Raw genomic sequence first — 15,738 nt, forward strand, 5'->3', positions numbered from 1 at the left:
ACTTACCAGCTCTGTGAGCTAAAACAAGCTATTTAACCTCTCTGGACTCAGTTTCCTATCTATAAAATGGGGTGATAATATCTATGCCACACAGAGTTGTTGTGGGGATCAACTAACATAATACCTCTAAAATGCTCTGCATGGAGCTTGCCACAGTAACACAGCACAGCGCAATCCTGATCCAACTCTGCTTGGTACCAGGAAAGACAATGACTATACAATTAGTTTGAGCAAGACATTTCACTTCTGTGAGCCTTACTATAAAACAGCCATAATATTTGCCTTTATGGATTACTAGAGACTAAAAGATAACAAGATATACAAATTCACTTAAACAATCGCCAAGTGCTACATAAGTAACAAATGGGGCCTTCTCAGCAAGGAGCAAAGAAGTTTGTCCTCTTGGAAGCTGAGTTTTCAATGTACCATGCTAAAGATGCTTCCTTCATGGCAGCACATCCTGTCCTAAGTATGTTGTTTTGGGTCCCAAGAGGAAACCAGTAAACTGCACATCAAAACCTATGTAATGTGCTAAGTACATAATATCACAGAAGAAATCCTTTTCAGCCATACAAAGGCATGAATAACCCTGAAAACATGCCTAGTTGAACAAGCAGATATAGGAGAAATATTAAAGAAGACTTCACCTTTGCAAATCTCTAGAATAGGTAAATTCATAGACACAAAAGGCACAACAGAGATTTCCAGGGCTAGGGGAGGAGGGAGGTACCATTATAGAGTTTATAGCAGGGGTGACGAAAAGGTTTGGGAATAGAGAGTGATGATGGGTACAAAGCATTGTGATGCTTTGTGACAAAATGGATAAAATAATTTATTTATGTAAAGCCAAGAAATTCATCAAAATAAGGAATAAATGTTCAGCACTACCTGTTGCAGATGCCCGGAATATGAACAAAGAATACCTAGAGGCTGATTAGTGTAGCAGCAATGAACTAGTGCTCTGCATCTCCTCCTCCTGCAATGGATAAACACTGTTGGTTTCAAAAGCCCCACCACCACCACCAAGCTCTAAGTGGGTCAGTGCAGAAAACTGTGGAGTGGGTAGGGAATATTCAAATGTTCCTATAGAAACTCAAGGACATTATTTCTTACTCTTGATCATAAAGGGTTTTAATAAAATAGGCATATGTTTGACTTTGATAACAACTCTGGGTTATTAACAGCTTTGCCCCAATTTACAAATCATTCCTCAATCACTCACCTCAGGAACAGAACTAAATTCATTATACTGAGTGATTTTTCAGTCTGGTGCAAATTCAGGGAAAAATCAACATATTTGCTCAAGTGTGTTCAGGTATTTAATAGGTTCTTAGATTCTCTTGAAGTGTAATTCCTGGGAATTAATTCCTAAAAATAATCTTCCATTCTCCTTCAGGCACCTATGTCTCCATTCACTCTAAGCTTCTGGCTATTCCTTGAACCTGCAAAGTTTATTCCCACCCCAGGGCCTTAGCACTTGCCAGGTCCTCTGTCTGGAATACTCTTCCTCAAGATTCCTATAGCTCACACCTCTTTCATTCATATCTCTAACAGACCTAAGTGTCACCATGACACAGAGGCCTTCCCCAACAGCTCATATAAAAAAATAACCCACCCCCCTAACTTGTGGCATGGTCTAGTCTCATGCCCTGCTTTACTGTTCTGCAGGAAGTCACATGAAATACCATAATATGCTTAAGTCTCTTCCTCCATCTCTTCCAACCACCAAAATAAAATAAGCTTCATGTGGACAGGGATGCTGCATCCCCAGAGCAGCAATATTAAAACAATATTAACTCAAAAACAGAATGAGGTTGGATGTGGTGGTGCACCCTGATAACCCCTGATACTCAGGAAGCTGACACAGAAGGATCACAAGTTCCAGCCTGGACAACTCAGTGAGACCCTTTCTCAAAACTGTGTGTGTGTGTGTGTGTGTGTGTGTGTGTGTGTGTGTGTGTGAGAGAGAGAGAGAGAGAGAGAGAGAGAGATAGATACTGGGGATTGAATCCAGGTGTGCTTTATCACTGAGCTATATTCCCAGTCCTTTTTATTTTTTATCTTGAGATAGGATCTCATTAAGATGCTGGGGGTCTTGCTAGTTGATGAAACTGGCCTAGAATTTGTAATCCTCCTACCACAACCTCCTGGGTCACTCAGATTACCAGCATGAACCATGGTAACCAGCTCAAAATAAAATTTTTAAAAGAGCTGGGTTGTAGTTCAGTAGTAAAGCACTTGGCTAGCAGACATGAGGCCCTGTGTTCACTTCCCAGTACCAGAAGAAAATGAAAAAAAGTCAATACACTTTTTTTAAATAAGTGGGTAAAAAATTAATTAGGGGCCAAGTGGTAAATGGCTATAATCCCAATAACTCAGGAAACTGAAGCAAGAGGATTGCACAGTCGAGGCCCAACCTGGACAACTTAGAGAGACCCTGTCTTAAATTTTTTTTAAAAAGGGCTGGGGACATTACTTAGTAGTACAGTACCCCTGGGTTCAATGCCTAGTAACACAGACACACGCGCACGCACACACGCACACACACACACACACACAAAGCAATTGCTATCAGTTTATCAGTCTTTATATTGATAAGGATGCTTTGCCCAACTATCTCTGAGAAAATACTGATTTATTTCCTTCAGATGAGAAAACAGCCATAATCATCCTATCACACAATGCTCAATCCACATCAAGTGTTTTCTAAAGTTTGGTAAAGTTGAATCCCCTTTTAAAAAAAAGTGTTTGAATGAATAAACACTGCATAGTATGCCAATACTCCAGAATATTATTCAGAAAAAAAAAGGAAATGAAGTACTGACCCATACCACAGCATGGATGAACTTGAAAACACAATGCCACGTGAAAGATATCAGACACAAAAGACCACATATTATATGAGATCCATATAGACAAGATGTAGATTAGTGGTGGCCTAGGGCTGAGGGCCTAGGGACATTGGGAGATGACAGATTAGAGGTGCAGATTTGGTTGAAGTGTAGCTCAGTGGTAGAGTGCTTGCCTAGCAGTCAATCCCCAGCAATGCAAAAGTATAAAAACAGAGGTGCAGAGTTTCATTTTGGGGTCATGAAAATGTTCTAAAATTGATTGTGGTGATTGATGCATAAACTACGAATATATACTAAAGCCCACTGAATTGTATTCATTAAATGGTTAAATTGTACAATATGTGAACTGTATCTCAATAAAGCCATTGCCGACAAAGGGCTGGCAAATCATTTAAATATGGAAAACATAAAACTAGACATAAACTACTTATACATATAGGCTTTATACAAATTTATAAGTTAAACACAAATTAAGTAACCAATAAATTCAAATAAAGTTCTAATGTCAGAGAAGACATTTTTTATAAAACAAAATATCACTACTCTCAACAGGAATAGGGCAGTAACCTTACCTAATTCTCTGCCCCACCCCCAACTACATACTAAGAATTGAACCCAGGGACTTTATCAATGAGTTACATCCACATTTTTTTTTTTTTTTTACTTTTTAAATTGAGGCAACATTATATTAAGTTGCCCAAACTGGCCTTAAATTTGCAATCCTCCTGCCTCTGCCTCCCGAGTTTTTGGAATAATAGGCCTATAACCACCACATCTGGCCTTTCCCAAATACTAAGGTGTAATGCTCAGAATTTCAAACAACAACAACAACAACAAAAAAAAACTGAAAGTAATCAGAACAAACACCATCCATAAACAACTCAAGCAGTTGCACCATGTGACTATGTATCAGCTCTGCCTACAGTACACACACCATGTGCCAAATCCACTTTTCTGCCACTTTCCTCTATTCCAAGTACTATAAGGTCTTAACCCATAACTCACGACTGTGCAAAAGCTAGGCATATGCCTCAGGCCAGGTATTCATTACATACATAGTAAGAACCTTCCTAAACTAGGTGCAATGGCACATGCCTGTAATCCCAGCACCTCAGGATGCTGAGAAAGGAGGATTGCAAATGCAAAGCCAGCCTCAGCAACTTAGTGAGGCCCTAAGCAACTCAGCAAGACCCTGACTCTAAATAAAATATTTAAAAAGACTCGGGTTGTGGCTCATGGTTAAGTGCCTCTGGGTTCAATCACTAGTAAAAAAACAAACAAACAAAAACCCTTCCTGTTCTTCCTTTCTTCCCTGAAAGGGCATAACAATTACAAAAGAACTATTTGGTGCCCACAGAAGCAGATACAAGCAAATACAATTTTGGAGGATAAAAATCAAATGACACTGCTCAGTTACAAGATGGCGCTTCCAATGGTCCAGAATAGGCTTACTTTGCTTTCCTTGTATTAGGATCAAAAGAAAACGCAATGTTTTAAAATTCTTATAGACAACTCTCAAATCTTAAAATCCGTAAATTCCAAGAGAGCCACAGAACCCATTTTGAGAAACACTAGTCTACAGACTAGTTAAAGAAAATAAGTACTTGGCCTCAAAATGAATAAATGTCTTGAATAATAGCTAACTTTTATCAGGTGCTTACGTGTCCTGGTAGCCAACTTGTATGGTTTCCTGATTCCCCTGTTCTTGCCCAATACACAGTAATTAGGAAGCAAAAGAACCATTATTTATGGTGTGGAATCCACATGCCAGGTACTTCACCCACATTTAACTGTAAAATCCATTTGCCAAAAAGATATTATCTCATTTTAATATTTTATTTGATATTTTATTGATGATTAAACGAAGATGGATGGGTTAAGAATTTTGTCCAAAGCCATTCAGCTAATAGAAGGATTGGGGTTTGAACTTAGTTCTTTTTGATTCTAATACTAGAGCGCCTTATTAAAGGGTGGTATCTTTCCAATTCCTGCTAGAAGCCTAATGCTCTAGCCCCATTGTGGAAGGTAAAATAATCGCCCCCCCCAAAGGTGTTCATGACATAATCCCCAAAACCCATGAATGTTACTTTATATGACAAAATGATTTTGTAGGTGTGATTAAATTAAGGACACTTAAGTTAAAAAACGAAGGTGGGGGAGGCTTCTCTGAATTTGGGGAGGAGGCAGTCACAAGGGTCCATATAAGTGAAAAGCACAGGCAGGAGAGTTAGGGGATAAGACAGGAAGCAAGGGTCAGAGGGATATGAAGATGAAGGGAGCCAAGAAGCAAGGGATGCGACAGACTCTAGAAGCTCAAAAACCCAAGGGGCAGCTTCTCCCTTTGCGCTTTCAGAAGGAAAGCAGCCCTGCCAACCCCTTCAGATTAGCCCCATCTCAGACTTTTGACCTCTAGAACCATAAGATAAAAGAGTTGGTGCTGTTTAAAGACACAACCTTGGAAGTAATTTATTACAGCAGCATAGTAAAGTAATGAGGCCTTGCCAACACAACGAGCAAGAAATTGGTCACAACTCTTCAGAGGTGGATTTGTCAACTCTGAACTTCAGACAGAACAATTAACACATTTTACCCCAGTATCCCATGTGCTATATTTGCCAAATGTTCTATTTATAGGATGGCTTATATATGTGAAAGATACTATATTGTCCTATTTATAGGACAATCTATTTTCATCCTCAATGATAAGAAAGGATATCTTAGCTCCAGATTATGATTTCCAACCCATTTGAATGCACCTGTGTCAATCTCATTGAAATATTCACAGGACTGAAAACTCAGACCAGTGGAGCAGAAAAGGGGAATCAGGGAAGGGAGGGGGAGAGGGAGTGGGCTACTGGGGAATGAAAGGGACCAAATTACGTTATATGCATGTGTGAATATGTAACAACAAAGTCACTGCTGAGTATAATAAAAATGCACCCAAAACTTATATAAAAAAAAAAAAGAAAAAGAAAGAAAACTTGAGATTTAATGGGTTAAAGACAGAGGAGTAAAGGGTGCTGAGTGACGACAGCCACCTTGGAGAAAGTTCTAAAAAGGGACAGAGTGACTTTGGGACAAAGCCTCCAAACTTTCTCAGCTGAATGTGTGGAGAGAGGCCGAGGCCCACTGCCAGGGGAAGGACAGAGGCAAACAGACAGAAGGCAGCTACAACTCTAGTTCTTGCGTCCACCCAGCCAGCCGTCCCTGGATTGCTCCCAGGAGCATTTCATCCAAGGTGTCCAAGAGAATGCCCAGAGTCAGGGCCAGGGATGTAGCTCAGTGGTAGAACACTTGCCCCGCATGCTGGAAGCCCTGTCAATCCCTGGTACTGCTGAAGGGTGGGGGGGAGTAAACAGAGTCTTTTCTTTTTTTTTTCCCCCATATTATTGTTTTCCTTGAAAGAAATTTCTGGAATAGTGTACAATACTGGAAGGGAGCTGCAGGAAAGGAAGGACTTGGCCAATTCCTGGTCACCAGACCATTCTGTTCAAGGCCATGGACCAATGCCACTCCTGAAAGCCACATTGGTATAATCAAGTCATGTTAAATAGGAAACTCTGGTACCCAACTGCACCATTTTGGAAGCTATTTGCAGCATAGACAAGAGCATGCCCATCCCACATCCAAAAGAGCCACACAGGAGACTAAAGCTCTGAGTGTCACCTGGCCACTAGCACAAAGCCCTCCAGTGTCACACCTGCACAGGTCTCCAAGAAGGCTGTATCACATTCTACTGCAGGGATTTGTCCCCTGCTTTTTCCATGGCCAGCAATCTGGGCATTAGCCACCAGGACAGCTGTACCCTTTAACACATTGCAAGGTAAAAGAGGAAGTACCTGCTGACAGTCTGGCTCCATCAACCAGCGCTACGCCAAGCTACAGAACTGGTCCAGTCGGACTTCAAAACAACTCAGTGACACTTCCCTTGGTTTCACTGCCTTATAGTCACATGGATATCAATAACATTAATTTACTCACTCAGTTGTAACTTGCCAGGTGTTGTGGCACATACCTATAACCCCAGCAATTTGGGAGGCTAAGTCAGGAGGATCACAAATTTTAGGCCAGCCTCAGCAACTTAGTAAGACCCTGTCTCAAAATAAAAAATATAAAGGGCTCAGGGTGTAGCTCAATGGCAGAATACCCCTGGGTTCATTCCCCAGCACCACAAAAAATAATAATCATAATTTGCTCAGTCATTCAACCAATGTCTACTGAACATAGACAGGCCATGTGCCAGACACTGGGAATATAGTTGCTCCTAGTGCCACCAAGGGAGGACTGTAGTACCTCAGCAAAAGAGAGGACACGATGACCTATTCAGGGAAACCTCCCCAAGAAAGGGGTGTTTGCACTAAAACCTGAAAAAAGATACTGGCTGGAAAGAGTATCTAGATGAGGCAGCTCAATATTTCTCTGAATATTTATCTGCATTTATGAAATGCGTTGAAACCCAAAGGAAGGTATAAGAATGATACCAATGAATATAAATAGCCCTTTATGGTTTATAAAGCATTTTTTCACCCATTATCCCAGATTCAACAATAGCACCAGAGAGACGAACAAGAAGTGTCATGCTCTCTCTTATAAATGAGAGAACTGAGATGAACAGCAGCTGGATGCCTCACCAATGTCACTCAGTAAGTCAAGGAGAAGACTCAACCCCACTCTCATTACTCCTCACTGCCAGCTCTTCTGATGACACAGCACAGCCTTCCCAAGGAAGCTGAGAAGTGAAATGACAGCAGCTGGTATTAAAACCTGGGAACAGGCCACGTGTGGTGGCACATTTCTATAATCCCAATGACTCAGAAGGCTGAGGCAGGAGGATCGCAAGATCAAAGCCAGCCTGGGCAACTTAGTGAAACCATGCCCCAAAATAAGAAATAAAAAGGTCTGAGAATGTGGGTCAATGGTAGAGCACCTCTGGGTTCAATTCACAGTACTGTTACCAACCCCAATCCAATATTTAGGAACAAAGGACATACACAGGTCAGGCACTCTGTTAGGCACCAGAGATTCAAGATGGCTATGTGGTACCAGGAAGAAACTAAGTGGATGAATTTATCAGAGCTTCTTAAAACGTACCATCCCCACCCCAAACTAGACTCTATCCCTGCTTTTTGTTTTTTTTTCCCAAATTAGACCTTTTTAACTTCTGCTTCTCTAACAATTTCCTCCTTCCAGAAGAAGCAGGTCTTCCCTGAGCTGTGACAGTCCCATCCAGGAGCTACCTGGCTGCAGCAGCTCCTGATCACCAACTTCATTCCTTAGCACCCCCACAAGGCCTTCCATGTCTCCCAAAAATTCAGTTAGATCTTCCAGTTATATACTTTCTTTCTTCTTTCTTTTTTTTTTGGGGGGGGGGATACTGATTGAAACCAGGGGTTACAGGCACAAAGACACAGCTCAGTTGCACTTTCTTTACTGCTTGCCCTTTTCCTAATAATATTCATAGCTCTTCATGTGCCTGTCTCGCATGCTGAGTACTGCTCCCAACAGGGCCCAGCGTGGAACAAGAACTCAAAGATACCTGACACATGATTGAAAACACACACACACACACACATACACACACACACATACACACACACACACATGGGTGGCAGATATGGAGGGTAAGCCAGGTCCTTTCTCCCCTCCCTGCCTATCTCTCATAAAGTAAGTTAACAAATAGGAACACATTGGACTGATAAAATGAAATAATATATGCAAACACACTTTTAACACCATGAATGTGGGAATTACAAATATATATGAATACAGTAGTCCCTCCTTATCTGTGTTTTCAATTACCCTCACCATGAACCAAAACTATTAAATGGAAAATCCTAGAAATAAATAATCCAGATGAGCATTGGCACATGGCTATAATCCCAGTGATTTGGAAGGCTGGGGCAGGAGGATTGCAAGTTCTAGGCCAGCCTCAGCAATATAGCAAGACCATTTCAAAATAATAATAAAAATGGCTGGGGATATAGCTCAGAACCCTTGGGCTTCAACCCCCAGTACCAAAAACATAAAATAAAAAAATAGATCATAGAAAGTAGAAAGGTGGTTCTCAAGGGCTGGGGAAGGGAGAGGGAATTATATTTAATAGGTATAGAGTTTCAGCTGTACAAGATGAAAAAAGTACAATAGTGTAAATATATATATAAGAATAAATATATATATAAGAAATTATTCCCAAGACAGATAATATTCATTCTTGATAAAGAAGGTAAAGAACAAATGAGAAATAAGAAGAGGGGAAAGGAGAAGAACCAGTCAATAACACAGTCTGTGTATTTAGCTCAGAGTCCACACTGGGTGCGAGGCAGAGGAAGGAGCAGAAATATATCAACCTGCAAGAGCCCTGGCTCCAGGGAGGAATATGCACACCCTCAGGCAGAAGCCCTCGCTCTCTCAGTGCTTCTACCTCTGGAAAACAGGGGTGGTCTTCACGCTGCATCACAGCACCGTGCTCCAGTCAGGATCAGAGAGATCAGCATCTACACAATATGACAAGACACACGCAGCTCACACATAACACTCTGTGATTATCACAACTGCTGATCTCGGAGGACTACCCACGGCTCTGGCCAAGCTCTGAGGCCTGTGGCTTCAGAGCCCACAAATGCACCCAGCAACCAAAGCCAGCGGTGTCCTGCCCAATGTTACCCTAGCACCCTTTGATATGAAAGGATAACGTCAGAAATGGTCCTTTACACAGAAATTCCATGCCCTAGTTCTTGACAGCTGTAATTACAGCCCAAACAGCTTTTGAAAGGGAAAGAAAAAAGACAGAGAGAGAGAGGGAAAAAAAAACTAACAGCCTGGACTTTGCAGTGAATTGCAGGGTTTGGTTAAGACATGCAATCAGAGCACTTGCTATTAATGGTGGTCAGTATAAACAAAAGACTGGACAGCGGACAGCCAGACCAAACAGCTTTCTGGCCAATTAATCTCTCCCTCTAACTTAATGAGCTGCTCATTAAGTGCTGGAAGCAGCTCTAGGGAAGGGGCCTACAAGAAGAGGCACATGGACTGCAAGAACTGGCAGGTGATAAACAAAGAGGAGACAGAGGCCACAGTCCAGTCCCAAATGTCTCCAGATCCCATGTCCAGCCTTCCCTTGCTTCCAGGTGATGTTTTCCTGTGCTTCTGTTTATTCTGAAAAGTTGTGTTTCTAGCTGGGCACAGTAGTACATGCCTGTAATCCCAGCTGATGAGACACTGAATCAGGAGGATCACAAGTTCAAGGACTGCCTGGGCAATTTAGCAAGACCCAGTCTCAGAATAAAAACAAAAAGGGCCAGGGTGTGGCTCAACAGTAAAGACCCTCTGGGTTTAACTCCCAGTACTGCAAAAATAAATAGATAGATAGATAGATAATAAAATTAAAAAGGTGGGGTAAGGGTGTAGCTCAGTGGTAGAGAACCTCTGGGTTCAATCCCCACCAACACCACTAAACAAACAAACAAAAAGTCAAAGTTGTGTTTCTGCCACTGACTCCCTTTTTGGAGAGTTGCCATGTCCTAATTCTTGGTTCTCCAGCTGGTATCATGACTCATTCAGTATCACAAAGAGCCTCAAGCAGGAGTTCAAAGGGGACATTGAGTCTTAGGTGTGAATCCCATCTATACCTGTTCACAGCAGTATGAATTATTTAACGTTCCCAAGGTTTCATGTCCTCATCTGTAAAATGAAATAATAAGCTGAGTGCAGTGGTGCACACCTGCAATCCCAGCAATTCAGGAGGCTGAGGCAGGAGGATCACAAGTTTGAGGTCAGCCTTAACAACTGAGCAAAGGCCTTAAGCAATTTAGTGAGACCCTGTCTCACAATAAAAAGTAAAAAGCACTGGGGTGTAGCTCAGTGGTAAAGTGCCCCAAGGTTAAAGCTCCAATACCAAAAATATTTAAAAAGTAATAATAATAGCCTCACCCCATGTAGTCAAATAGTAAATAATAAAACAGTGTTTTAATATTAAAACACCTAGCAAAGGGGCTGGGGATGTGGCTCAAGCGGTAGCGCGCTCGCCTGGCATGCGTGCGGCCCGGGTTCGATCCTCAGCACCACATATAAACAAAGATGTTGTGTCTGCCGATAACTAAAAAATAAATATTAAAATTCTCTCTCTCTCTCTAAAAAAAAAAAAAAAAACACCTAGCAAAGCACTTGATAATAAGTAGCTATTACTACTAGTAGCTACTATTTGTAGACATATTACTTTCATAGGAGAGTGAAATATTAGCAACATATTCCATCCTCAAACACAAATAAAAAAGGACTTGAAATATGATATATCAAGAACTATGTAATGTTTTGAATAACCAACAATAAAAAATTTAAAAAAAATAAAATAAAAAATAAAAATTATTCTAAAATTCAAAAAAAAAAAAAAAGAAGGACTTTATTTGATTGACATGCCAGCTACAGGTCAAGCCCTTCTGATCATAACAGCAACAATCCTAACAGTGGTAACACTCCCAAAATTCCCTAGACAAGGCTTTTGAGATTTAAAAATTTTTCAATTTTATTATTATTATTTTAAATTTTATTTTATACTGGGGATTAAACTCTGGGGCACTCTACCACTGAGCCACATCCCCAATCCTTTTTATTTTCATTTTGAGACAGGGTCTCACTAAGTTGCTCAGACTGGCCTCAGCCCTGTAATCCTCCTGCCTCAGCCTCCAGAGTCTCTTGGAAGACAGGTGTGTGCCACTAAGCCTGGCAAGCCTCTATGATTTTTATCTCAGAAGGCAAAGGAACAGAAGAAGTGGTCTGGAAATACTGAGAAGCAAGCCTGCGACCTAAAGGATGGAAATTAGCATGTTCCCATGAGGCCAAGTGAAGAAATGCATTCAGGCCATGTGTCTGTCCCTTCCTGGACCTCTGTGACACCTCACTATACCTTTCTGTTAACCTAGAAAATCAGGGTGACATGATCCCCCCCCCCACTTCACAGCTTGCTGTGAGCATTAAAGGAAATTCCTCATGTGGAAGTGCTTTGAAGCTACTTGCTCATAAGTCCATGAAAAACAGGATTGTTATAGTTAATATTAGTCTCAATGAATTCAACTTCAGAATTTTAAAAAATGGGAGGATTTAGTCACTAAAAAATTATTTTGTTAGGCTCACGAATTACTCAGAAAAATAGTGGTGAACAGCTTATTTTATTCCCAACATTGCTGTGATTGAAGTTTCTGTTGATCAGATGAAGAATTGACTAAAAACAAAACTAAGATAGCAAAACAAAGGTCCCACCCCCTTTATGTTTTCTATTTAGTTGAGGAGATTTTTCTAAAGGACAACAAGCAATGAGTTCAAACCAGGCTCCATCCAGAGATGACTCTGAAACCAATTTTCTTAAAAAAAAAAAAAAACTTAATCCATTTAATTAATCCCAAACCTACCTTTAAACTGCACAGGTCTAAGGTAATTTCTCCTGTTCCAGTGCAGAGCATATAGATAACTTTCCTTCATGGTGGACAGAAGACAATTTGCTTCTCATTTAATCTCTGCTCTGTGTACCAGAGGCGGAAAGCTATAAGTTGGAATTTACACCAAATTCTTCAAATAGAGTACACAAAATGGCAGAAGAGAATGCACACAGAGCAGGCACCAAGGAAATTTGATTGAAATCTCAGTTATTCTTAAAAAGTCAAGCAAATCTCATATTCTACGCCACATAAACTACCTTTTTTCAAAAAACATTTTGAATCAATTACCAGCTAATTACTTTCCCTAAAATCTTTCAGTACGAGCAACACTTGACCATCTCTCGTTGTCTGATCAATCACCACTGTGTATCACAGCGTGCAGGCCACACCAGGGAAGATGGTACCTCTCAGCCAGCACATCCATCCATTTTAACCTTAGCCTTTTATCAGGACCTAATTCAGAATCACTTCCTGGATGATATAGGAAAAGGGGTCTGGGGCCTGCAAAGTGTGTTGTCATCCAATCTGGCACTTCCAGCACCATCTGAAATGAACAGAAGCTAAGGTGCTTGAATTCTAGCTCCTTACATCACCACCACCAACCACTCACCCGTATTCGTCTCATGGCAGCCACGATCTCCACCCTGCTGTTGGGTCTCGGCACATCTAGGCTTCCTACGTACTGTGGGGAAGAAGCAAACACACAGTGAGAAGAGGAAGAGCAAGTGTCCCTAACAACAGAATGTTAGTGATGGACAGCCCTTTGGAAGTCACCCAGCTCATCTCGCCGGTTTACAGATGAGAAAATTAAAAGCCAAAGGGGTGTTTTGTTTGGGGGAACTTTTTTTTTTTCCAATACTGGGGATTGAACCCAGGGGTGCTCTACCTCTGAGCTACCTCCTCAGCCATTTTTAATTTTTACTTTTGAGACCAAGTCTCACTAAATTGCCCAGACTGGCCTCAAACTTGCAATCCTCCTGCCTCAGCCTCCTGAGTCGCTAGGATTATAGGCTTGTACCACCACACCCAACTCATTTTGAGGTTCTTTCTAACTTTATATAAAGCAACCTAATCAGACATTTCTATTTCCTTTTTTATCAGAGATGCAGCAGAGCACTGTGTTTAGCCAAGCAGGCTTTCAAATCAGAAAGACTCCTGTGTGAAGATTCTCACCACTATTCTTATGGCAAGGCATTTCACCCTTTTTGTCTCAATTTTTTTTCATCTGATAGTTCAACTGCTTTAAAAATCTCTTATACTAAAGTGCTTGACAAATATTAATGAGGGAGAGGGACATCCCTATCCCTACCACGTTTTTTCTTTTTTGATATAGGATCTTATTGCTAAATTGCTGAGCCTTGAACTTATGGTCCTCCTGCTTCTGCCTCCTGAGTTGCGGGGATTATACACATGTGCCACTACATTTGATCCTACTTATTTATTTAAAGACAGGGTTGTCCAGGATGGCTTAGAACTTGCAATCTTCCTGGCTCAGCCTCCCAAGTAGCTGGAATTTCAGCTGTGCATCACCACACCTGACTTTAATAGTTTTTATTAAAATATTTAACCTGATTATACTTTTATTTTTAAAACCAAATTACAGGGCTGGGATGTAGCTCAGTGGCAAAGCATCTGCCATGAATTCGCAAAGCCCTGAGTTAGACCCCCAGTTCAAAAAAAAAAGAACCCCACCAAAACCAAATTACATATACAAGTACTTTCTTGCCATAAACAATTCAAATAAGTAACATAAATATGCAGAGCAAATGAGTAAAGTTCCTCCTCCCAATAGTTATTGATGTACCTCACTCTTTGTATATGAAGAACATAGATTCATAGAAACAAGGGAGATTTATTCTATGTAAAAAGGTTCACATTACACTGTTCTCCAAAATGTTTTTTCTGTTCTTACTTTTAGTATAACCTGGGCATCTGTCTACACCACTGCATACAGGTCAATCTCATGCATGTAATAGTTTCCCTACTGATGAGCCCTTAAGGCAATGCTACTGTGCTTCCATGATGTCACCTTTTCTACACCTCTTTGAGCTCATCCAAGTAGCTCTTTAGGCTGAATTCCTAGAAGTGAGATTGCTGGATTAAAAGTATAGATAATCTCTAGATATCACTCCTTATAAGGATGAAACAAAAAAGAGGACAATCCAACACATAGACACATATGAAGCTGGCCTCCAACTTGCAATCCTCCTACCACATATGAAGCATATAGATTCATTGAGATTTGCTTTTCTTGTTTATATACAAATCACATAAAAATAGTATAAGAGATATCCAAGAAATTAACATCCTCAGAATAACTTTAAGTCTACCCAAGCAAAGACTGCATTAATAGGAAAGGCAAGAATAGGACCATTGCAGGGGACCATTGCAATTGTAATCCCAGTGACTAGAGAGACTGAAGCAGGAGGATAACACAAGTTCTAGGACAGCCTGAACAACTTAGTGAGACGTTATCTCAAAATAAAATAAAAAGGCTGGGAATGTAGTTCAGGGATAGAGCTGCCCTGAATTCAATCCCTAGTACTGCCAAGAAAAAAATAGGAGGGCCATGTGTGCAGGAAAGTTATTTCCTGTAATTTTGGAAAAATAAAGTTTTTTCCCCACATTTGGAGCTAAGACCTGGTGCCAGTAAGGAGAGTTTCAAAAACTAAATACTGCAAAGGGATTTCCCCTAGTATTGATCAGTGGTTTGTGCTGATACGGTAAAGAACATGATTCTGAGCAGCCAGTGAGCTGGCCGGTAAGCAGCATGCCCCCGGGGACAGCAGCACCATGGCACACAGAGAGCGACACATTTATTGATACAGGACCTTACAATTCACCAGGGTTAAGACAGCCCCTAGATCCAATGGTGTGGTCTGATTTAACTATGATTGGCATGTCTCCCCGCTGTGCTCTGCTGGGGCCACGTGGTCTGTCAATATGTCAATGACCCACACAGCCAGGAATGACGTGAGGCCCTGGTTTGTGATTGCCCAACTTCAAAGGTCCAGAGGGCAGTTTCCACACTCCTTCTCTGGAATGCCACATGGCTGATCTCTCCTGCCCTGAACTCTGTATAATCAGGAACATGGGCCTTTAGGGGCTTGTGTCCCCCTCCACCATCACATGAGGATCAGGACCTCAGGGCTGAGCAAGGTCATCTGTTATGGAGGAGCATGGGAGATAGTACCATCCTCCCACACTGATCCCTGCTAGCCCAGGAAAGAAGATACTGCCCAGTGAGATCCACCACTGAGCCTGAACACAAACACCCACAGGGGACCCATTCCCTCCCTCTGCTCCCACCCAAACCCATCTCTCCCTCCTCAGGGAGGGCGCTGCTAGACAGGGAAAGCTGAAGCAGTCAGGATACAGGGGAGACAGACTTCTGGGTTTCCTCACAAGGGGACAGAATTCTGTGTGTGAAGGACTCACACTAAAGATGCCTAACA

The 15,738-nt window shown here is 41.4% G+C and overlaps 1 protein-coding gene across 3 annotated transcripts in view; it reads right to left on the minus strand.

The window, feature by feature from the left end:
* LOC114080902 (carboxyl-terminal PDZ ligand of neuronal nitric oxide synthase protein) overlaps positions 1 to 15,738 on the minus strand; it is a 312,785-nt gene that overhangs the window by 221,218 nt on the left and 75,829 nt on the right. For all 3 annotated transcript variants that reach the window (XM_071618242.1, XM_071618241.1, XM_027922492.2), the window contains exon 2: positions 12,894 to 12,965. In XM_071618242.1, coding sequence (XP_071474343.1) covers positions 12,894 to 12,965 — 72 coding nt within the window. The remainder of the gene's footprint in view (positions 1 to 12,893; positions 12,966 to 15,738) is intronic.

This window comes from Marmota flaviventris, chromosome 10 (assembly GCF_047511675.1).
Source record: "Marmota flaviventris isolate mMarFla1 chromosome 10, mMarFla1.hap1, whole genome shotgun sequence".
NCBI classification, from domain to species: domain Eukaryota; kingdom Metazoa; phylum Chordata; class Mammalia; order Rodentia; family Sciuridae; genus Marmota; species Marmota flaviventris.